The sequence below is a fragment of the Anoplophora glabripennis genome, unplaced genomic scaffold (assembly GCF_000390285.2).
Source record: "Anoplophora glabripennis isolate ALB-LARVAE unplaced genomic scaffold, Agla_2.0 scaffold327, whole genome shotgun sequence".
Lineage (NCBI taxonomy): Eukaryota > Metazoa > Arthropoda > Insecta > Coleoptera > Cerambycidae > Anoplophora > Anoplophora glabripennis.
This window is the reverse complement of record NW_019416408.1, coordinates 62,667-86,660: the sequence shown is the minus strand read 5'-3', so window position 1 is coordinate 86,660 and position 23,994 is coordinate 62,667. Positions and strand designations below refer to the sequence as shown.

The following is a 23,994-nucleotide window of genomic DNA, read 5'->3' as shown; positions in this document are numbered from 1 at the left end:
TATTAAAGCTAATGTTCTTGTTAGATGTACCGCAATCTGTATCCCCACTTGGCAAGTTCCTCTACATGACAAGTACATCATATTCTGCCGTTTTCTCATTGTCTAAATGCAAATGACACTGAGCCTCTTTGACCAAAATCAACTTTTGTAAGCGAGGTGATATCTTAATCGGCAGTGTCCAATATTTTTACTAAATGAAGTTCGTAGGTGTAACGTGTTCAACTCCAACAGGTTTAATTTTCTATGGACTTGTTAGAAACAACTTCGACTGAACTACTCTTATCAATTCTTGTTAGTTTTCAAATGTTATTGTTTTTGCCCTAGTCAGGAATCAATACCAAGAGTTACCAGTGTCACTAACTTCATTAGATAATAAAATGTTTTATAATAATTAAAACCTTAGTTACTCTTAAAATTGAAGAAAACATCTTATCTATCCTAGATATTAACCAATCAACTAACATGAAATTTTTGATAATAGGGACATTATTTTTTTATTTTTTAATTTATCAACTGATAATAGTTTAAAAAACATAATAATTTAATAAAAGAAACATCTAAAGGGCAAAACTTTCACCACGAACACCTCTTGATCCCAATCCAGTAATCTTGTAGACAGCACCATTTTCCGGAACAGATAATTTTTCTGTATTTCCAAATTCTAGACGGCCAGTGGTAACATAGAGTTCATCCAAATTTTTTCCACCAAAAGCGACTGATGTTGTCTATATAAAATAAAGCAATTAACATTATAATATGAATAGGAAAAAAATTTAAAACTGTTGTTTGTTGCGCGAGCCTTAATCATTTTTATTAACGAGATTACCTGTTTGGCTGGTAATGAAAGGGTATATAGAAGTGTTTCCGGTTTTCGTGGATCAACTTTGATGACTTTACCTGCGTTGCATATTGCTACCCATAAATTGCCATCGGAGTCAATAGTCATGCCGTCGAGAAGTCCAGGAATATCATGTCTTGATAATGTGAACACGGGACGACGATTTGCTAGAAAGGGTCAAAATAAAATGTTATGTCTTGGATAGATGATGATGACGAACTCGAGAATTATTCGTACGACATACACGAACTCGAAACGAATTGTTGGGAAAACTACTGCTACATATAACTTGACAGAAAACTGCCTTATGTATAATTTTTGACACTGTTACTCACTTTATTATGCCAAACTTACTAATAGTCCCTTGTTCAATATCGAAATCAAATTCGTCTATAGTGCCTTTATGAGAGTATATATAGAACATTTTTTTTAGCGCCGGGTTAAAATCTAAGCCGTTAGACATGGTAATTTTATCTGCTACTTTTGTGATCTTGTCCTTCTCAATGGTATAGAGGGAGCCTCTTTCTTCCTCTACCGTCCCATCTTCACTCCACTTTCCAACCGTTCCTGAAAATTGGAATTAGAACATTTGGCAATTACACAAAAGTTCCCTAAATAGATTGAACCATCCTAAATAAATTGAACCACAAGTTTTTTTTTTTCTTAATCTGATCTGAAAGTAATTTTGTGTATTCTCTGCATGGAAATTGTAGGTGGACCGTACATGTTCACTTGCGCGCGCGCAGTTGGAATGTTTTATAGTAGTCCAGGCGATTTAGGTTTATTTTTCAAAAATCGAGCCTAACTCAAATTTTATGGGCTTAAAATTAAGTAAAAAATACACAGAATAAAAGCCTAAATTTCTATATTTGTAGAGGCCGAGCATAATATTGTTTATAACAAGAAAAAAAAAATTGCTTTTTTTTCAGTTTTTCGCTTATATTTCCGAAAATAAGCCTCTAATCGACATGAGGTATACTTATCGATTTTGTTCCTGAGGAAATTTGCCTCAAGGGTAGGCTTTTGCGATAGCTCGAATTTTTTTTTTACGTTGCAAAATTAGTGGTGAAGAAAAAAATGTGCAAAATTTTCAGCATTAAATAAAAAGAAGAATTTTTACTGAAACTGGATGACAGCAAAATACAATTGTTGGGGTGTTCAACAAATACCCACAATCAAGACCGTGATTTGAATGTGGCAAAATGGCAAAATTCATTGAAGTCTAAAATATATTATACATTAAATATTTATTTTACTTTTAATGTTCTTATAAAAATTAAAAAAAAACAACTTTCGCTAGCAATACAATTCATTGAACAAAATATGGTAGAATTGAACGTAACTGTTCTTTTAAATACTATAAAATGCAGCACATATATGTAATGTTGATATTATAACATTCAATAATATTCTAGACACAATTTACGCAATAACTGTAACAGTTAATTTTAAGACAATATTTTATACGTCGACCTCTTCTGAGCGCGGTAAATAGAATACTGATAATTTTTTGCAAAGAAATAATTGACTTTTGTTTTTAAATACGTAAAAATACATTCTTTCTTTTCAAAATATTGAAAGCATAATGAAATTACAAAAGAAAACGTGCAAAGTCAATAAAAATGTATTTTTCGGGGTCTGGCGTTGACTTTCACAGACTTTTGCTTACACCATTCGCAAGAGCGGAAAAAAATAAGTTGATTGTAAAGAAAAAGCATCCCGGTAGCTGCTTTCTATGTGTCACAATCCATTTGTTAAGTAAGAATTTTGAGAAGCCGAACGCAGCATGGGCACTATGACGTCACAGCGCTCCCCTCTCTTGGCTAGCGCTCAGCTGCGTGGGCCGCGGCACGGATCACTCTGTCTTTAACCCACGTTTACTTGGTCATTTCTTGTTCGAATTCATTAAAAAAAAATTCAGCGTATAAAGGAAGTCTTTACAACGAACCTAAGTTTATTACAAAATATTAAATAGAACAACCAGAATACCGTTTTTAGGAAAAAAAATATCTCGGCGTCTATTGGTCGAATCGAGATGTTTTTTTTAAATTCATGTTTTTTTAAGCACTATTTGATATAATTGGTTTGAAATCTGTATATTAAAAAACCGCCGAGATAAGGACCCTAGTTACCGTTTTATATGTTTTTTGTTAATAACTTTTTTATTTTGCAACACAAAAATCTGAAATTTACAGACTCGAGACAATGTAATTACCTCTTCACCAAATTTCAATAACTTGACTTGGGCAGAAGATATACCCGCTCGCATTTACGACTTTATAATTTTGCATTTTGAAATTGGGGGTCCGCATTGCGGGTATTTGTTGAGCACCGCAACAGTTATCTTTTTTTGTAGTTCCATCCAATTTCAGTCAAAATCGTTCTTTTTATTTAATGCTGAAATTTTTGCATATTTTTTTCTTCACCGCTAATTTTGCAATGTAAAAAAAAATGCGAGCTTTCGCAAAAGTCTACCTTCAGAAACAAAATCGATAAGTATACCTCAAGTCGATTAGAGGCTTATTTTCGGAGATATAAGCGAAAAACTGAAAAAAGAGCAATTATTTTTATTTCTTTTGTTATAAACAATATGACGCTCAACCTCTACAAATACACAAATTTAGGTTTTTATTCTGGATATTTTTTACTTAATTTTAAGCCCATAAAATTCGAGTTAGGCCTGATTTTTGAAACAGGCATGTTTCATCCAATTCACTCGGATTATAGTTACAAACGCCTATTTCCATGCTTATCCTATAGGTATGTACAAGTTATACAACAAGAAAGATAACTAACGCTGCGTAGTTTCATTTTTCTATTTGCCAGTTTCCAACCCAGGCGTTTCCTTTTATGTCATATGCGTGCAAGTGGGAAAAATGGGTTATTAATCTCATACTTAGTTATTTCGGTGTTTTTTAGCAATGGAATTGTGTGCGAGTTTAGTGGCCAGTCTGTTAATAATCAGGACGAGCTAATTTAACAGATCAAGAAGGCTGTATAATAAACAATGTTCAATTCGAGCGGCGCGAAATGCGAATATGTGGGTGAGTAAGACATTGTGCGCGATTGTTTAACAAGCATCCATCAGAAGTATTCAACCTGGGTTAAAAAATAGTGGAAATGTAAAAAATAAAAAATGATACGCTACTGGAATCGTGTTCCCTCCACGCCTTACTTGTCGCACGATTCCACATGTTGAGAATGAACCGAAGATCTACAATTTGAAACTCTTATAGTTAGTTATTTGAACTGTTTCATCTACCACATAAACTGCTAAAGTATTTATGTTTGTAGCAAAAACAGCAGGTATATTTTGATGTTTCAGTTAAATTGATATAGACGTACTTTATTTTGTTTTTATTCCATTCCATTCCATAACTTGGAAATGTCAGGGGGAAGGTTTATATGCGATAGCAGTAGAGCACTTTCTTAGACTGAATTTTAAGGAGATACTTAATAATATTAATACTATTATTATATTAATATAAGATACGGAAAATAAATATGAATATAAATACTATTAGATACAGAAAACCTTTATACTTACCTATCCACAATCTACCTTTAGAGTCACATTTGCCATCATTAAAATTCGTACCCAAATCACTTTCGATTTTTAATTTTTTCAGTACAGACACCTTGTCACTTTTTCCGTCCCAGATTATGATAAGCAATTCTCTTTCTCGGCCTATTAAAAATGTATCTTTCTCTCCCTTAACAGGAATAATTATAGACACCATAGCACCTCAAAAAAGACATAAAATCATTGTATTTCTGTACAAGTACCTATTCTACTTGAATTTTAGTTTGACTTACCAACATTAGCTTTCGTAACTTTCTTTGTATCAGGTACGTATCTGCAAATACTCTTGTCCATAACGTCGACAAAATAAAGGTTTTGAGTTTCTTCATCCCAATGAGGACCTTCCCCGAAAACGCAGTTTTCTACTACTCTCTCGATATGTGGCACCATTTTATCCTTTACATCTGTTTTAGGAGAATTATACATAGATACGTATAAGAAAATATAAATTAGAGATAAAATTCAGGTAATAGTAAAATACCTGTGTTCACTTTGTAAATGCCTATAGCAATGACTCTTCAATAACTGCTGATATAAACATTATAGAAAGTAGATAACAAATTCAAGTTTAATTTATGTTGGAGTTCGATTCGACGCAATAATAAAACATACAACCTATACATACTTAGCCTAATATACCTATGAGGAGATAAGTAAATATCAGTCTTATATTGTAATAAACTGGATGTTGCATAAATAGGCTATATACAATATACAAAAAAAAGAACAACTTTTATGTCATTTTTTTATACTACTAATATAATAAATAGGTCATGCTTTCCAAAAGTTTCAGATGTGCATTAACTAACTGCATTTACCAGACTTAAATTAAATTTTTGCCCAGAAGTATTCATTATTTAGCAGTATTGATATGCGCATCTCACAGACAAGACGAGTTGGGCAAATTTGTACAAAGTATTTTGGTTTTAAGTTGTGTACATATTTTAAAGACACTTTGTATCTACAGGGTGGACCAAATACTTTCTTTTTTCTTTTGGTGATTTTCCTGTAATGTCAAATATTATTATTTGAGAAAATGTTTTTTCTTTGTAAATTGGATTTATATTCAATTTTTGGCATATCGAATCCAGTGACGTAGGTCATATTCTTCTACAACAGTTTTTTAGTTATAACTTATTTTATTTTATATGTATCACCGTGTTTTTTCCATTTTTTGGGATATGTGTAAAATTTCGTTTAAAAATGATGTTACCTAAAAAATAAATTTCTTTGTAATTACATTGTTTCTTCAAACAATTAAGTGTATTTTCTGACATATAGATGAAAAAATGCATGATATGCTGAACTGGAGCATAGCCAACCGAATTTTTAACTAATTCCTCTCGAAAAAAATTGTTTGTATAAATATCGTATATGACACATAGTTTGAATTGAAATTATATAGATTTTAAAAAATTGAATAAATACATAGTACATAGTGTTACATTAAAAACAAATACTCGTATATAAGTATAGGTTATACCGAACTGAAAAACCGCATTTTGTTGAAAAAATATCGCGTAAATCAGTGAAAAAAAGTAAAAAAATTTCCAAAATGAAAAATACACTAGATCTTTCAAAGAAATTAAAACATTCAAGAATTCATCAAGTTAGGTTTACCCTGTACAATAAAACATTATTCATCCAATTTGTCTGAAGTTACGTCTTTGTGGCATAGTTGTAGTTTCCCCTTTATTTATTTGGGTATTTTGACACCTGTGAAAAAAATTAAAAAATTAACGAATTAAATTCTTGCGCCAAAAGGATCAGTCAAGGGTTATTTTTATGGAACTAGTTTTGCCTAACCAAGTATCTTACACTGAAACAAGCAAAAAATAAAAAAATACAAAATATACATCACTATATATCGCGCAATTCAATATGTTATTGACGTTTCGAAAATCAATGTTTTAGTTAACACTACTTAGAATGACGCTTTGTTTATATCTGTTTTAACAATTTAAATCAATTTGTTTTAGTCTGTTTCCATAGTTAGAGATATCATATGATGCTTTGTAGCCAACAAGGATCCAAGGTCAGATAATAATTTGAAACTAATCTTTCACCGTTCACAAAATCAACCACATCAACTTGACAAAGGATATAAATTCTTAATAACATTCCGTTTGAATAAATACATATTGAAAATCAGTTTCTATTTATAGAAAATGGGGAATATACTAGAAATCTAACCGTATGTTCCAAGAAAATTTTAAAGAAATCATGAATTCACAATAATTTACACATTTTACAAATTATTGTGAAATTAGTCCAGCTGACAGAAAATATAGGTACATATTAAGTCAGCCTAAGGATACAGTTTTATACAGGATGTCCTAAATTACAAATGCCAAACTTTATATGGTGATAGAATACTTCGAAATATAACAAGCATATCACATATAGAACGCATTACTTTCATTTTCAGTTACAAGCTGTGGAATACTCAAGAGAAAAGTATTTCACACATATGTTTGGAAAGAATTCGCTAGGGAAAGAAAAAGAAGGAAAAGTTTTATCACATACGGCGAGGTAATTAATATAAATTTACATTTTATATATTTTTATACTACAAAGAAACAAGATTAAAAGGGTCATTAATACAGAAAAATAATAAGTGCAATGTACGTACTTACTGCAACGATAATATTATAGCGAGTGTGCATATTATTTAATTATACAATATAATTGAAATTGACAGTTTAAAAAACATAATTTAATTTTCAATTGGCAGAAAGATTTTTTGCAAATAGAACAATTTTGTTATAATGACTTACCATAATGAAATGATGAAAACTTTTTTCAAATCATTCCCGTTGGCTCCACTAATGGCTTTGCCTCTGTTTACAATAAGTGACGGTGCATGCCTTTCTGAAAATTTTTGTATGTAAAGATGTTCAGCTAACTTCAATTTTCGTCAGTTAGCGCCATATCCTTTAATTCATTGTTTATTACTGTACTGCCATTTTGGTATGCTTATTCGCACTTATCAATACACACACCACAGTGACACCGTCTTTTCACAAAAAGAAAACAATTAAAACAAGAATCTAGAAAAATAAATGGACTTTCACTATAAGTGATATTCGTTTCTGCAATGGAGACTAAAGTAGAACTGATATGACTATTGAACTAGCAATTTCTCTGCTCACAATTTTTTTTTCATTTTAGTACAAAAAATTAGAACAAAGAAGGGGACCACACGCCATTTACGGCCACAAATATTTAGCCCTTTCTATTTAGTATGTGTAGTATAACTGTGGGATGATTCCAGATATTGTCAATAACAATTCTGGTTAGTATTTTTATAGCATTTCTTTTCAGCAGTGGTTAATTTTCTTAAATCGCTATTAAAAATCTACAAAATATTTATTTCCTGGTTATTTTTTTTCACCATGCGAAACCTAAATTTTATCCAGAAAAATTAAATGTTGTGAATGGGAATCAAAATATTATTTATTAGTAAAGATGAAGTAGAAGATTCTTCACGTTGCAACATTGATAAACGTTTGTTTACCTACTCAACAATGAGATCACGGTCTTCGATTAACCTTAAGGTCTACTTATAGACAATATTCAGATATCCATGATGAATGTGTAATATTGTAATTAAATTTATTGGAGATAAGTCATATTTAAATTAAAAGGCAGTATTGAAATAACGATTTTAATTAAATAGTGCGACCTGCGGTTAATTGAATTTGTCGAAAATTGCTATAAAAGTCAGAGGACAGGCGACCAGTTTTAGATGGTATTTTACGTTTTGAAGAAGATGGCACCTGTTATTGAAGTACTGACCGAAAGGGCTATTCTTGGGGAAGGCCCACATTGGGATGAGGCGATGCAGAGTTTGTACTATGTGGATATCTTTGGACAAACTATCAATAAGTTTGTGCCTTCTACGAGTACGCATACGAAGGCGAGAATAGGCAAGTTTTTCATTCAGAATTTTTTAATCTTTCGGACATTTAAAATATTTATTAAATTTAACCATTCTAAAATTTGCCTTTACCAAGAAAATTATTAATACAGACATGTGTTTGGTAAATATGACTGGCATTTGAAATATTGTGTATGTAAATTTATGAGCAAATGTACCTAATTATAATATTCTTGCTGGTTCTTAAATATTTAAAAATGTTACTGTTTTATTGACTTCATATTATAAAAAAATTGTAGTAGATACAAAAATTTATTTAAATATTGAGAAGTATCAATAAGAGATGCTGTCAGGAATTACTTTGCAAAAAGACACAGATAGTTTATTAGAACCCGCTTATTTTAGATCCAGGAAATTTTTTATCGCAATCTTATTCTTTTATTGAATTATGAATGTATTATGTATAGAGGTACTCTGAAATCTGAAATCTTGCTTCGATACAGAAATGGACTGTTTTCTTAATACTTTTTCCTCGGCTTTCAATTTTAGAAAACTTAATTTTTTTTAATTTAATGTTATGAATACGTTTTTAATCCAATAACGGAACTAGAAAATTTAGTCCTAGGAGACATCAGTCATTTGTTAAGTACATTTCCACCATAATTAAGTCAACACCATCTGATATGAAATGAGAATATAAACTATCGAAACTTCATATTTTCGACATTATTGAAAGTCCTAGCAAAAATGTTTAATTTGTAACTGTAGCAATACACAAAAAATTTACTGGAAATGCTGATAGGTACTTCAAAAGTTTGTTTGTGAGATTGTGAGGCTATAATTGACTAATATTTTCCAAACCACAGTATTAAATAGGTGCCTACATTACACTGAAAAATTTTATTATCTCATAGAGTTCAGAGCATATTTCTCGAGTCAAAAATAAGCTCTAGTAATTTGTTTAAGTCTAATCACAACACTCATCTACATTAATTAATTATAAAATAAATACAAGTATTTATCTGAATATCAAAGGAATTAAATGTAAATATTGAAATCAAAGTCTAAATTTTCTAGCACTTTCTTAAAATAAATAGAATGTCGATAACTTGAAATATTTAAGTACGTTATTCTGAATAGCGATAACTACGTTGATAAAAAGGTCAGAGTACTAATATTTCATAGAAACTAAAAAAATTGTGATTTTAAGGATCCTAAAATTATACTGTTTGCTATGTGATCGATTATCGACAACTGTTTTTCGTAAAAAAAAGTTTTTGATAGGATAAGTGTTTGTCGATAGGCCATGAGGATAATAGGAGAAATGGATTATTTGTTAAGAAAAATTGAAAATTATATTTAAAAGACGGAGAAAGATGCATTATAAAACAATGGAGCTGTTATAATGAGCGGCTGATTTTGAAATAAATAATTTCAGAAAAGTCTTGCAGTAGTATCATCAAAACAAAAACAACAATTAAAAGAAATAAAATAAATAATAGAAGAAAAATTATAGTTGAAAAATATAAAATATGTACATTAAGTTTTGCAGTGTAATGTATTTAGTGAGTAGTAGAGTTTCATTAGTACAACTTGGATAGGGAAATACTATTTTTTAAATTTTTAATTATTTATTAACCTTTGAGTTGTCTCTTTAAGATACCTAGATAATTTTAGTTAACACCTTTAGAGTATAACTATTTAGTTCTAAATCGAAATTGAAAGTGGACATACAAGGTGATTACATTTTCATATATATCTTTTTGATATGTTATTTTATTCATTTTGCATTTAAAAATTTTGATAGTAGCACTTCTGTACCGTCATCTATACCTAATTATTTTAATAAAAAATAGTTTTTCCTATTAAACTGTTCTTTTAACAATTTACTAGTATCAACAGAGTGTAATTATTTTTTCGTACAACCTTTTTATAACTATGATGTAAAAAAATCTACTATTTTGAGATATTTCTTTCTAAATATGCCAAATTATGACACCAACTGCGTTTTCAAAGGGTTCCACATACATATTCTGTATGTTTGTAGGTACTTAGATTTGGACTAATTTTTGACTAACATACTTTATCTAGAAAAATATGAAAAATTCTTCATTAATAATTCGATCCTCTTAAGTTCATGTCTAATTTGTATTTTTAACTCATAGAAGACAGCAACCAGACAAAAAAATAATAAAATTATTTGGTAGGATAACTTATGAGTATCTTATTCAAAAGATGCGTCATCAAAATATGGAAAATTATATAATCTCAAGGATATAACATAGTTTTAAATATTTAAGAATTTCTTTTCTAATAAATAATTAGATTTTTTGTATATCGGGTCAACGATGATTGGTTCTTTGGCTATTTTATTCACTATTCCTATACTTATTAATTCAGAATAAGTAATAGGTACCTATCAATTATTAATTTGACCAAAATATATTTCGAATAGGTACTTATTTCTTGATAAACATTCAAAAATATCAGCAGTAACTCTTTTTCCTTGCTTTTCTGTTGATTAAACCTTTCTACATATTTAAATATTCTTTGTAGAAGGAGGACCTGTAGCGTTGGTTATACCCGTCGAAGGTACCAATAACAAGTTTTTGGTAGGCCTTGGAAGGAAACTGATAACTGTGACTTGGGACGGAGTAAGTGACAAGGTTTCTAACATAGAAGAACTCTTAGAGGTGGAAAATGAACCGGGCTTCACCAACAATAGATGGAACGATGGCAAAGCTGATCCGACTGGAAGACTTTGGGCAGGTAATTATTTTGAATACGGACAAAATACGGCATTCGTTATGTCATGAAAGGATTGGTCATTCTTGAATTTATTATATTTTGGTATTCATAAGGTACCATGGGTCCAGAGCCCGAAATTGGTAAATTGGAGAAAGAAAAAGGGGCACTCTACACTTTAATTGGAAGAAATCGGGTAAAAACGCACTTAACGAAAGTTAGCATTGCCAATGGTTTAGCTTGGAACGTGAAGTTGAAGAAAATGTACTACATTGATTCTCCTAGAAGAACAGTTGATCAGTATGATTATAATATCGACAAGGGGGAAATTTGTAAGTTATATCATATGAACGATTTCTGGAAATTTATTAAAAGACTGTGATTGGGTTAATTTGGTTATTAAAACATATCTTTCAGGCAACAGAAAACCAATATTCAACTTGGATCATCATGACATTCCCGGTGTTCCCGATGGAATGACTATCGACGCCGATGGTAACCTTTGGGTTGCAGTTTTTGATGGTGGTCGTTTATTGCATATTAACCCTACAACCTCAGAGCTTATTACAACAATTACTTTTCCTGCAAAACAAGTATGCCTACTCTATATATTTTTTATTATAGTTCATATTTAACGAAATTAATTAATATTAACACAAAAAAATTTACATTTTGCAGAACATACAATAATTTAAAGGATACAATAAGTGTTATAATTGACAAATAAACTAATATTTTAAAAATCTCGGAGAATTGAACAAATATCTGAGACAACAATGTAGAAATAATATATCACTGTTTTTAGATCACATCAGCTGCTTTTGGGGGTGCAAATTTGGATGAACTTTACGTAACTAGTGCCCAGTTGGTTGTAAAGGGAGAAAAGCAACCCCACCCAGCTGGTGCCCTTTTTAGACTAACTGGAACCGGTGCTAAAGGCCTTCCAGGAGTGAAAGTAAAATTGTAATACAGAGTTCTAACAAGATGTATTAAATAATTAGTGACAAACAAAAATTGTTTTACTAGCGTTTCACAAAATGTATTCATATTGGAGAGCACAGCTATAAATAAAAATTCTATTCGATAACTTGATAATTTGACAAAATTTAATCATAGCATTACATGAATTGATTGATGCACGACATCTTACTTGGTAGTACATCTTTTTCTTTACTCGTCCAAGTTTTATCATTTTTATAAATATGTTTGTTTAGTGTAACCATTGTTTATACTGGGTGTCCCGAAATTCATGCTACAAAATTTGGTCATAGATTCTTAAGACAAATTTAGGGGATCCGTATTTTTTCTTTTTGCCCCTCTGGCCCTCTCTTTCGGAGTTACAGTCTCTTAAAATCTGCCCCTAAGAAGTCTTTTTTATATCTCAAAACTATATGTTATACGAGAATCACTAAATTTGGAACACAAGGGTTTTATGACATGTGGAATCTCACAGTGCTACACTTTTTGGCGAGAAACTCCCTTAAGACACTTTTTCGTGGCCCCCCTTGTCTTTGGAACCAGAACAATTTGGTCACAATTTTTTTTTTAAATTATTAGTTAGCTAGAAAGCCATTGAATTTAGAAACTTTTTTGTCTCTTGATATTTGTTTCGAAAAACGCAATGTTTTTGAGGAAAATGGCGAATCACGATATGCATTCGATCACCTTTTGACATTTTTCTCGAAAACATTGCGTTTTACGAAAAAAGTATAAAGGGACAAAAAGTTTCTAAATTTAATGGTTTTCTAGTGAACTGATAATTTTTAAGAAATTTAAATATGCGACCAAGTTTTTATTGGCTCCAGACAAGGGGGCCCACGAAAAATTGTCTTAAGGGGGTTCCACGCCAAAAAACGTAGCACCATCAGATTCCACATGCCATAAAACCCCTGTGTACCAAATTTAGTGATTCTCGTACAACAGGGTTCTGAGATATAAAAAAAAGATTATTCTTAGGGGCGGACTTCAGGGGGCTGTAACTCCGAAAGAGGGGGCAAAAATAAAAAATACGGATCCCCTAAATTTGTCTTAAGAATCTGTGACCAAATTTTGTTGGATAAATTTCGGGACACCCTGTATAGTAACTATATAAACAATAGTGTAACCTTCGAGCAGTAGTATATGCTCAAAGGGTGCAACAAACTATTTCGGAAGGAAAACGCCTTTTAGTAGTACTGCTACTTTCAGGTTGTTACTGTCAGTTGTCAGTTGTGAGTTCTTTACAGAGTTAGGTTAGAACCAGTTTTTGTTAGTAATCTACCTTTGATTTTATGATACATAATTATTGATTTTCTTTGGTGATAAAACACGATTTAAAATTTTGGCATTATAAAGATTAAATTGTGGTAAATGACACCTATGCAGTATACAAAATACTGACAGCTGTTGCTCTGTTTTGAGAATATTTTAAGTACAGATTTGTGTTACATTATTAAATGAAAAATGGTACGAAGTGCGATTGCAGATGATCATTTATTAACCTATTTAACCGATATAACCAGGCAAAACATTTGTGTAGGTTTAATTTTGGGGCAGGTAATAATTAGGTTAAATAATATGATAGTGTGCTAATTTAGAAATTTTCAGTCTTGTTTGAGTAAAGATTATGTTATACATTTTGCAAAAACACCTCTTTATCAGTCAGAGGAACAAAAGAAGGAAGGCTTACCGGCCAAACAAATAAAGAACATTTCAGAAGTGAATGAGAAATGGGTGGCCGATCATGCTGGTCATGCTACTAGAATGTTACCCGGTGGAATGTATGTTTTGGGAATATTCGTTGTATCCCCTGAGGACTTACTAAGTCAATTTAATCCTAAAATTAAGGGCATATTAACGACAATCCATAAACAATTAGAAGGCATTTCTTACTTATATGGAAATGAAAACACTGAAAAACTTGTTTTAAATTATTGCATGAAAACTGAAAAATATCTTGCAAAATCTTATGATGTTAATACGTTACGTGTTCAACCGGTGGATTTTAAATTTTTGCCGAAAGCTACCAAATGGATTAATGTGGAATGTAGTTATGTGATCGATCAGATATATTATTTAAAGACAAATGAAGCAGACTGGCCACTACAAAAACATATAAAGGTAAGTAATTAATGTACTTACAAAAAAATAGTATGGCCGTTTCCCATTTTTCAACAGATTTAGGGTGAATTCACCTATTTTCGGGTAGTTAGTGAAATCAGATATTTTGATTTGATATGTATTGGAACTTGTATTACTGAATCTAAATTTAATTCTTTATTAATATTCACCTACTTATATGTTTTGTGAAAAAATTCTGTAAACACACCATGCTAATTAACGATTAGCTTATTCTAGTAATCGGCCAGTGTGATGGCGTTTTTCAGCCATATTTTCCATTACATAATTGGCCACAATGGGATTTTCTTTCGGCGACATTTAATAATTAGTAGAGTTGGGGATTTTCGTCGGCTAGTCATAGACGTGTTCGTTGTAAACAAATGAATAAAGAGGTAGGTGTAAATAAAAATAAATATTTTGGCATACTTTATCTGCAAAAAGTCGTTTTTTACCACTTGGCATGTTTAACATTATTAGAATATTAAAACACATATGGCAAAGCAAACACAAAGCCAATAACTGCCGGTATAACCGGTTTTGTACGTGGCGCCGTAGCGAAAGGTCGACACGATGACTATGATCATCCGACCGAGTCCCGAACTCTAATAATTAGGTAATTTATCTTTATGAAATAAAAATCGTTTAAATGTCGGCGATTATATAAATTTATCATTTATAATAAATTCAGAAAACTAGCAAGAAAGAAAAATGTTAAGGCCATAAATGCAATGTGAAATGAAAAAAATTAAGACGGAGAAATGCCGAGAACTACTTGTCAACAAACCACCAAAAAATTATAAAAATATAAGTAGCCGAAAACTATCTAATTTAAAACCTATTTTTTGGGGCCATACAAATAGGAATTACAAAATGGTTGACAAATACTTGTTTTGTTGGCCAAAAATTGGATAAAGGATTATACTTATTTATTTTTAAGAACAAGTTATAATAAAGAAAACCACATTGACCTAACTTGCAAATATTGGAAAAAGTCAAAACATTTGTAAGTCCTGATCCAAAATGAGATTTTTTAAATTTACTTCTTGTCGAGCTTTTTGTTTTACGGCCACCACTTTTTTAAAATCAAAATGTCACAATGAGTTAGGTACATTTTATTTTAATCTCAATTAAACACCATTTAATCGTAACATCACATAATATATTCCATAAAACATATGTTATTTTATATTCTAAATAGCTTCAACTTACCAACACTTTTTGTAAAAAAATAATCTCCACAAAATCCGTTGTATATCGAAATATTGAATAGTAATATACTAAACTACAAATTATTCAATAGTCCAAGAAGTATTCGAATGAAAATAGTGATGGTTAGCAAATTGCTGGTTTCATGTCACATGTCACTGAATTAATAGCTATTGGTCGATAATCCATAAGGTAGTCATGATCACTGTACTGGTTGAGCACAAACATGACAAACAATAGTTATTTGTATAAACGAATAACTATCATACCGTAATAACCCACAATAATTAATAAATCATCTTTCTTTGTAAAAGTAAATAAGAGATTTCATATTCTGCACATCCACCAAACATTTATTAGTTGAATTATTGAAATAGATTTATTCGATAGTTATGTTTAATATATTACTAATTAAGTCGTCAGTGCCGCGAAAAACAACTACTCCGAGGGCTATTTGCCCCTACCGGCATTGAATTACATTCGCGACACCCAGTACAACAGCTAGTTTCGCCCTCTATAGGCGACGTTCGTGCAATAAAGTACCTGGCAAATTTTAGCAGGTCGCTTCCACCGTAGTAGCCATTTGAATGGCATAGTGGAAGTCAGCGCGATAGATGGAGCCTTTGTGCTTCGCATACTAAATTACTAATTATTCGATATCTGAATCACTAGTGTCTATCACTAGTTAAACGCCATATGTGTCAAATTAACATTTTATGCAACAAATAGATCAATGTCTAATGTTGGCAGAAAATAGGAACACTATTTTTTTAATTTTTAGTTTTCAGGTTTTGCTATTATTGAATTTATTATCCTCTAGTGCAGGGGTCGGCAATTGGCGGACCGCGGTCCAGGTCCGGACCGCGGAAGGTAAAATACTGGACCGCCAAAAATAAAGTATAAATTACTCAAATTAAAATAAAAAATTAGCAAGAATTTTTTTTCTGGACCTCGTTAAAAATTTTCAAAAGTATCCAGACCCCACCTAAAATTACTTGCCGACCCCTGCTGTCATCATTTTTTTAATTTTTAATCATTTTGTGCAAAAAAGATGTGCATACTGATGATCTTGTTGGTTGGAGTTCTACGGTAACAAATGTATAATCGATTCTGGATTTCAATACACATACATTCTAACTTACAATACAATTCGGTAGTAGAGTGAAATTGCATTGATGTTTAGTGATGATGTTTCAATTGACTGGTGTTGGCAACTCTCATCTAATGAAAATGTTAATGTTTATTAGTACAGTGTGTCATCATTCCTCTACTTTAATATTATTTTGAGAAATTCCTATGAAAATTTACTGACTATATTTTGTAAATACAACTTTCTGTACAGAATTTCTCCCTGTATTACATTACTTTTTTTTTTTAATTTTTAAGGGGGTTTTGGAGGACATTGATGAGAATCTCCAAAATTCCATTTTCTTATTTGACGGGGAGTCCAAGGAAGGAGAAGAGAGTTTAGAAAGTATTGGTAAAAAGAAGAAGGCTCCACGCTCTACGTCTAGCAAAAGCCAATCTGATTCACAAGATACAAAGTCGATGAAAGTTTCTATTTTTCAATCTTGTGTAGGTAAAAACTAATTAACTTATTTTTATACGTAACTTGTCATTATTTTTTATTTGCCGACCAAACATAGACAAATTCTAAATTTTTTCTTTTATGAGATCCTTAAAAAATAATGAACTTCATCATTTAGAAAAATTAATTTCACTTTATTATTGTCAATTTGTAAGATATTTTAACGAAATTTCTGTAGAAGGCATCCAAACACTTGTCTATCCGTAACAATGACTCCAGTACAAAATTGAATTTTCCTTTGCAATAATGCATTTCAGTAATATTCAACAGTAAGTATCAACAAATATCTATTAGCAAGAAAAATGGCAAAAAACAAGACTGGCATTCTTACTGATTTCTGTAGAACTGATGGATGGATTTTAAAAAATTGAAAGAAAAAAATTTGTAAAGAGGTAACTTGGCCTAAATCTGTTTTATGTTCATCCAAGGATGCTAGCCTTGACACTTCATTTTCATTGAAACACCCAGTAAATAGTGTTTTTTATTTTATTTGATGAATTTGTGATGACATAATTATAATTTTTTTTTGCTCTTTAGAGTTCAGACCCATCTAAGGGTGATTCACTTGGAGTATTTCAAAGTGCAAGTCAGCTCAGAATCGTTGGCCAGGTAGCTTGTGAGCTGTGGTTGCAACCTAAAATATCAATTAACGATGCGTCCAATGCTGTCAAACAAGATATTATGCGCAGCTTGTCCACTAGGTTGGAAATGCATTGGGATTCTCTGACGGAAGAAGAGAATTCAGAAGGTAAATGTACTGTGATTCTAAGCAGAATCAAGGAGAGACGTAAAAGAATTTTGTACTTTTTAGATATAAACTGTGTTCATGAACCTCCAAGAAGAGTGCTAGTTACACTCCCTCACAGCAAAATAACACTCTCTGATTACCTCTTCCCCGGAGAAGGGGCCCAAGATGCCAAAATATCTTTGGAAGAGTTGCTAGATGTAAAAATTGATGGGAAGTTGAAAATCAAAGATGTGGAAGGTCAAGCAGGTATGACAATTTTAAGTAAAGAAAAGGTTTTTAAATCCATGACCTATTCTGTGAAAATGTATAATAAGTCTTTTTATTTTTATAGATATCTCTGAATACTACAGTAGCGGCTTGGAAAGTGATAGTGACGAAGTTCTTCCAAAGTTGCCCACAGACACAAATAAGTTTATGTACATTGTTGGTTTAGGTGTTGCTTTACTTGTGTTAATTCTTTCGCTTTTGATACACTTTTATAAATAATGTAGTTTTCAGTATATTTGGTTTTAAAGTTTTTATTTTATATAACTGCTTACTGCTTATCTATGGAAATAAACGGTTTATATTTTTGTTTAGATTTTTTTTTAACGTGGTTTCAATATCATAGAAGATATCTCTATCATGTCTAAAAAAAAGGACTAAATCAAGGAATGTGGGAAATGTATGATATTTTCAGAAAACCCGGAGAAATGATATGTTAACCCAGAGCCCGAAGATGTAGCATCAACCCTACATACAATACAGGGTTTACGTCATAGTGAATAAAATGAAAAACCCACTTAATGTTATTTTATACAATCTTCAGGGCACAAAATTTGGTGCCTTTTATCACAACTACAATTTTAAATATTTGGAAGATAACACAGGACCACAAAAAAAAATGAACGAAAGATCTCCTCGGCCAAACCTATCGTATTATATGTTTTTTGGGTCGCTGAAACCGAATCTGTAACTCATTTGGTCGCATCACGTCAGAGTTTTTTTCTAACCTCAAAAAATGGCTGAAAATTGGTAGAATTCAACAAAATCAACCCTGCAACCTGTTGAAACCTTATAACCACATCCTTATGATCCCGTAAAAATACATAACCTCAAAATTGGATGAGCCCAAAACCCAAAATAAACAGCGAATAAACTTACACATAGGGCACAAACTTTCATTTTTGAATAGTAAACCCTTTTAACTTAAAACCCTGAAACCCCATAACCTGAAAACACGACAGGGCCTCAATCTGAAACCTCAAAACACCGAAGCTGAATAACCCTAAAACCCCAAAACTTCAAAACCAGGGCCGGCATTAATAAGGGTGAGGGTAGCTATCACTTCGAGCATCACACATGAGCAGCGAGATACACACTTCGAATAAAGCAGCCACTGGCCGAAACTCATAAACTTAAGCACCCAAACCCAGATACCCTACTGCGTAGGGTCCCTAAACCCAAAATCCCAAACCCACATACCCTGAGCACAACATACCTTGGGCGCAGCAAGATCTACGCTTCCATCACACAGGCCCTTGGCGGGACTCATGCAATCAAGCTTCCAAACCCTCATACCCTAGGTGAAACAAGAGAGTGTTAAGAGTATGCAAGGTTAGGTTTGATACTAAGCTCCATTTGCTTCTTTATCCTCTTTATAACAAACATTGATCTCGCTCCGACCAGAGTATGTGGGTTTGGGAGCTTGGGTGTGAAAGAAAGCTGGCTTTGCTCGCTTATCTGCTGTGTGATGAACGTGTAACGAGAGGCAAGGGGACTCACGAAAATCAAGCACCCCGCAGGAAACAGAGTCCTGCTACGTCCACGTCGTTGTTCCTGGGTACGGCAAAATATAGGCGCCACCAACTTTGGCGCCTTTAAAGTTTCTTGGATTCTAACGAGTATCTGGTTTCAATTACTCGGGGTTGAGGATCTTTCTGCGGCCAGGGTATGTAGGTATGGAAGATTAAGTTTATGAGACTTGCTGTACCCAGAGTATGTGGGTTTAGGATCTTGTGTTTGAGGGTTTGCTGTGCCCAAGGTATGTGGGTTTGGGAGCCCGGGTTTAGAGATCTTATTGCACTCAGGCTTTGTGGGTTTGGGAACTCGGGTTTACAGATTTAGCTTTATCCAGGGTATGTGGGTTTAGTAGCTTAAGTTTATGAGTTTCGGCCAGTGGCTTCTTTGTTCGAAGTGTGTGTCTCGCTACCCATGTGTGACGCTCAAAGAGATCGCCACCCTCACCCTTATTAATGCCGGTCCTGGTTTTGAAGTTTTGGGATTTTAGGGTTATTCAGCTTCGGGGTTATGAGGTTTCAGATTGAGGCCTTGTCGTGTTTTCAGGTTATGGGGTTTCGGGGTTTTAGGTTAAAAGAGTTTACTATGGAAAAATGAAAGTTTGTGCTCTATGTGTAAGTTTATTCGCTGCTTATTTTGNAATATTTGCAGAGGTACAAGATAATGTTTTTTATTGCATTTTCTCAAACTAAATATTATGTGTATTTATTGGTATATGTACCTCTATACAAATATGATGTAACGCAAATATAATATAGGTTAGATTAAACTGAAATTAGAGCGCAAACTCCGTTTTGTCTACATTGTCTACGTAGTCTACGTTGTTTACATAGTCTACGCGAAGTCTACACGTAGACGTCGACAATTAAAGTCGACGCGTAAACGCCCATCCCTGGTAAAATGATAACTCGCAACCGTAAAAATACATAACCTTAAAATTGGATGAGCCCAAAATCCAAAATAAGCAGCGAATAAACACACATAGGGCACAAACCTTCATTTTAGAATAGTAGTACTCTTTTAACCTAAAACCTCGAAACCCCATAACCTGAAAACACGACAGCGCCTCAATCTGAAACCTCAAAACCCCAAAGCTGAATAACCCTAAGACCCCAAAATTTCAAAACCAGGGTCGGCATTAATAAGGGTGAGGGTAGCGATCACTTCGAGAGTCGCACATGAGCAGCGAGATAACACACTTAGAAACTTCGAACAAAGCAGCCACTGGCCGAAATTCATAAACTTAAGCACCCGAACCCAGATACCCTACTGCGTAGGGTCCCTAAACCCAAAATCCCAAACCCACATACCCTGAGCACAACGTACCTTGGGCGCAGCAAGATCTACGCTTCCATCACACAGGCCCTTGGCGGGACTCATGAAATCAAGTTTCCAAGCCCTCATAACCTAGGTGAAACAAGAGAGTGTTAGAGTTTGTAAGGTTAGGTTTGATACTAAGCTCCATTTGCTTCTATATCCTCTTTGTAACAAACATTGACCTCGCTCCGACCAGAGTATGTGGGCTTGGGTGTGAAAGAAAGCTGGTTCAAGCACCCCGGAGGAAACAGAGTCCTGCTGCGTCTACAATGTCTTTGTTCCTGGGTACGGCAAAATGTAGGCACCACCAATTCGTAGATTTTTGTGCCTTTAGTTTCTTGGATTCTAACGAGTATCTGGTTTCAATTACTCAGGTTTGAGGATCTTTCTGCGGCCAGGAAGGAAGGTTTGGAAGATTAGATTTATGAAACTTGCTGTACCCAGAGTATGTGGGTTTAGGATCTTGGGTTTGAGGTTTGCTGTGCTCAAGGTATGTGGGTTTGGGAGCCCCAGTTTAGAGATCTTATTGCACTCAGGCTTGTGGGTTTGGGAGCTTAAGTTTATGAGTTTCGGCCAGTGGCTTCTTTGTTCAAAGTGTGTGTCTCACTACTCATGTGTGATGCTCAAAGAGATCGCCACCCTCATCCTTATTAATGCCAGTCCTGGTTTTGAAGTTTTGGGATTTTAGGGTTATTCATCTTCGGGGTTTTGAGGTTTCAGATTGAGGCCTTGTCATGTTTTCAGGTTACGGAGTTTCGGGGTTTTAGGTTAAAAGAGTTTACTATGCAAAAATGAAGGTTTGTGCCCTATGTGTAAGTTTATTCGCTGCTTATTTTGGGTTTTGGGCTCATCCAACTTTGAGGTTATGTATTTTTACGGTTGCGAGACCCTCTGTCGATTTTTTTTGTGGTCCTGTGTAATTAGATACTTTTGCTTGTACAAATAAGTCATATTGGATATTTGTTCCACTAAAATCATTGATGTTGATGACTTCAGTCCAGATCATTATTTTTTAAAAACGGTGCATTATGTTAAAACTATTATACTCATTTTTACATTTTTTGCATAATTGAAGCTTAATTTACTTCATAAAAATAGAAGATACTTTTTGATACAAGATATGTTTACTACAGATATTACGGGAAAACTGCCATTTAATTGTTGTTCACTATAAGCACCACATCTCGTATAAGCACAGCAAAAAGAATATATAGAGACCAGAGCTGGACAAAATACTTTCAAAATGTATTTAAAATACAAATTACAAAATACTAGTACGAAAGTATTTTAAATATAAAATACTTAGTACCTATGTAAAATAGTATTTTAAGTATGTTGAATATTAAATATGTATATTGAAAATATTCATTAACAGTATTTAAAAGATTTTTGTGAAAATCTGAAACTTAACATTTGATTTAAAAAAATAAAATGTAGGTGGTAAGGCAAGCCCGATTTCAAGATCATCAAAAAGTTAAAAAAAAACTTGATATGAGTCTGGCAACAATCATTTTCATCTGAATTACCGAGATGCAGAATATTTAATTCATTCAACTTTTTATTAGTTTTTCTTAGAATAGCCCACTAATGAAAAAAAATTAATTTTAAATTTTGATGATTGACTTCTGACTTACTAGTGATCATATTGACCTAATAGTCCAATTAAATTGGCCTTTAAATTTCAATTGTGGTTAATTGCCTGAATTGTTTATATAAGTTACCTCCGGTCAAGTTGTGGAGCATAAAATTCTATATAAAAATGGTCTATTGACTTTTTTTGTACTATTAAAACTATTAAAATTAACAGAGTTAGGGAGGCTAGAAGTTAAGGGATGATTTCGGAAATATAAAAAAATCATAACAAGCAGAAAAATGAATGAATTTTATAATTTTTTTTTTCAATAACACTAAAACATTTTTTTTCTATACCATTCGAATGTGTGTGCAACAATTGCGAAAGAAATCTATCTTTGTCATAGGCATATGAGTTGTCCACAATTTCGGTACCATGAGTGCGACAAAGCAAACATGATTTTTTATCTTTGTCATGGCAGTTATAGGAGCTAAATAAAATTTAAAAGGTAAAGGTGAAACGGTAAATAAATTTGTGTCTGTCTGAAAATCAAAGATAAAACAAAATTCTGAAAGCAACTTTTCATTATTTGAAATAGTCAATTGAATAGCATAGAAAAAAAATTGTTTTAGTGTTGTTAAATCATGAAAATTAACGATTAAAAAATTGAAATTGTTATAACTTTTTTTAATAAAAATTAAAAAATATATCTGTTTCTCTTTTAGAGTAAATTGAAAAAAAAATTATAAAATTCATTCATTTTTCTGCTTGTTATTCCTGTTAACTGTTAATTTTAATAGTACAAGAAAAAGTCAATAGGCCATTTTTATGTAGATTTATATTTTACAACTTTTAAAAGATTTTTTTTTCTAGCTCTTGCCCTTTATATACCTCAAATTAACTATATAAAAAATTCAGGCAAGTTGATCAAAATTGCGACTTTAAGACCCATTTAATTGGACTATGATTATAAAAGGTAGTAGACAGAATACCAATAACACAACTCAAATTGCAAAATACCGAGTAGAATGCGCTAAATCCAGGCGCAGGTGCGAATTTTTTTAGCACATGTACCAGTTGCCAGTTGTAACAGGCAAAAAGTATTTGTTTTTGGTAGGTATTTTGGATATTTTAAGTACTTCGAGTATTTTAAATACTCAAAAATTACTTTTAGATTTTAAATATTTTTTTAAAATACAAAATAAAAAATACTTTATTAAAGCATTTGAAATATAAATTACTGTTTTGTATTTAAAATACTATTTGGTAGAATTGAAAATTTTACTTTTTGACTAGCCCATTCCGAAAAATATTAAAAAACTTTTTTTTTAACGAGTACGTTTGAAAAATATTTATTTATTTATTTTACAGTTTAGGGAATATTACACATTTTTAACAGTTTCCACTAATTTGTTAATAAAAGACGGAAATTATCTTAAATTTATCAAATGCATAAAAAACAAAAAAATATAGTTCAACAGAAAATAGAGAACTCAGTACTACAAGATAGATATAGATATATTAAAAATTTCACTTTATTTTTAAAACCAAATCCATAGTATCTACATATTTATTGTTCCACAATCCAATATACTTCTTACGTTTAAGGTACAGAGGTACATTAAAAAACCAGACACC

General features: G+C 32.2%; 3 protein-coding genes across 4 annotated transcripts; 2 read left to right on the top strand and 1 right to left on the bottom strand.

The window, feature by feature from the left end:
- Window positions 1–457: 457 nt before the first annotated feature.
- On the bottom strand, window positions 458–4,981 carry LOC108909495 (regucalcin). Of its 2 annotated transcripts, XM_018713858.2 has the most exons (6): window positions 4,903–4,981; window positions 4,655–4,825; window positions 4,386–4,583; window positions 1,193–1,405; window positions 827–1,005; window positions 458–725 (listed from the first exon to the last, which is right to left on the bottom strand). In XM_018713858.2, exons 2-6 carry the CDS (start codon window positions 4,809–4,811, stop codon window positions 558–560), a joined length of 915 nt encoding a protein of 304 aa, XP_018569374.1. In that variant the 5' UTR covers window positions 4,812–4,825; window positions 4,903–4,981; the 3' UTR covers window positions 458–557. The 2 variants fall into 2 exon arrangements, with proteins under 2 accessions (XP_018569374.1, XP_018569373.1); XM_018713857.2 differs by having other exon boundaries at window positions 4,655–4,905.
- A 3,181-nt stretch (window positions 4,982–8,162) lies between these two features.
- On the top strand, window positions 8,163–12,101 carry LOC108909480 (regucalcin-like). Its single transcript, XM_018713832.1, has 5 exons — window positions 8,163–8,350; window positions 10,858–11,070; window positions 11,163–11,378; window positions 11,464–11,639; window positions 11,852–12,101. Exons 1-5 carry the CDS (start codon window positions 8,170–8,172, stop codon window positions 12,011–12,013), a joined length of 948 nt encoding a protein of 315 aa, XP_018569348.1. The 5' UTR covers window positions 8,163–8,169; the 3' UTR covers window positions 12,014–12,101.
- A 1,165-nt stretch (window positions 12,102–13,266) lies between these two features.
- On the top strand, window positions 13,267–18,241 carry LOC108909473 (protein odr-4 homolog). Its single transcript, XM_018713818.2, has 6 exons — window positions 13,267–13,581; window positions 13,633–14,145; window positions 16,738–16,926; window positions 17,477–17,687; window positions 17,751–17,933; window positions 18,019–18,241. Exons 1-6 carry the CDS (start codon window positions 13,489–13,491, stop codon window positions 18,171–18,173), a joined length of 1,344 nt encoding a protein of 447 aa, XP_018569334.1. The 5' UTR covers window positions 13,267–13,488; the 3' UTR covers window positions 18,174–18,241.
- The last annotated feature ends 5,753 nt before the right edge of the window (window positions 18,242–23,994 follow it).

Excerpts from the sequence above, each read along its gene's own strand:
- LOC108909495 (XM_018713857.2), bottom strand. The coding sequence starts at position 4,847 with ATGTATAATTCTCCTAAAACAGATGTAAAGGATAAAATGGTGCCACAT. Across the intron at positions 4,584-4,654 it reads AGTTACGAAAGCTAATGTTG|GTGCTATGGTGTCTATAATT; the intron begins GTAAGTCAAACT and ends GTCTTTTTTGAG. Across the intron at positions 1,406-4,385 it reads TAAAGGTAGATTGTGGATAG|GAACGGTTGGAAAGTGGAGT; the intron begins GTAAGTATAAAG and ends TCCAATTTTCAG.
- LOC108909480 (XM_018713832.1), top strand. The coding sequence starts at position 8,170 with ATGGTATTTTACGTTTTGAAGAAGATGGCACCTGTTATTGAAGTACTG. Across the intron at positions 11,071-11,162 it reads GACTGGAAGACTTTGGGCAG|GTACCATGGGTCCAGAGCCC; the intron begins GTAATTATTTTG and ends GGTATTCATAAG. Across the intron at positions 11,640-11,851 it reads TTACTTTTCCTGCAAAACAA|ATCACATCAGCTGCTTTTGG; the intron begins GTATGCCTACTC and ends CACTGTTTTTAG.
- LOC108909473 (XM_018713818.2), top strand. The coding sequence starts at position 13,489 with ATGGTACGAAGTGCGATTGCAGATGATCATTTATTAACCTATTTAACC. Across the intron at positions 16,927-17,476 it reads TTTCTATTTTTCAATCTTGT|AGTTCAGACCCATCTAAGGG; the intron begins GTAGGTAAAAAC and ends TTTGCTCTTTAG. Across the intron at positions 17,934-18,018 it reads AGATGTGGAAGGTCAAGCAG|ATATCTCTGAATACTACAGT; the intron begins GTATGACAATTT and ends TTATTTTTATAG.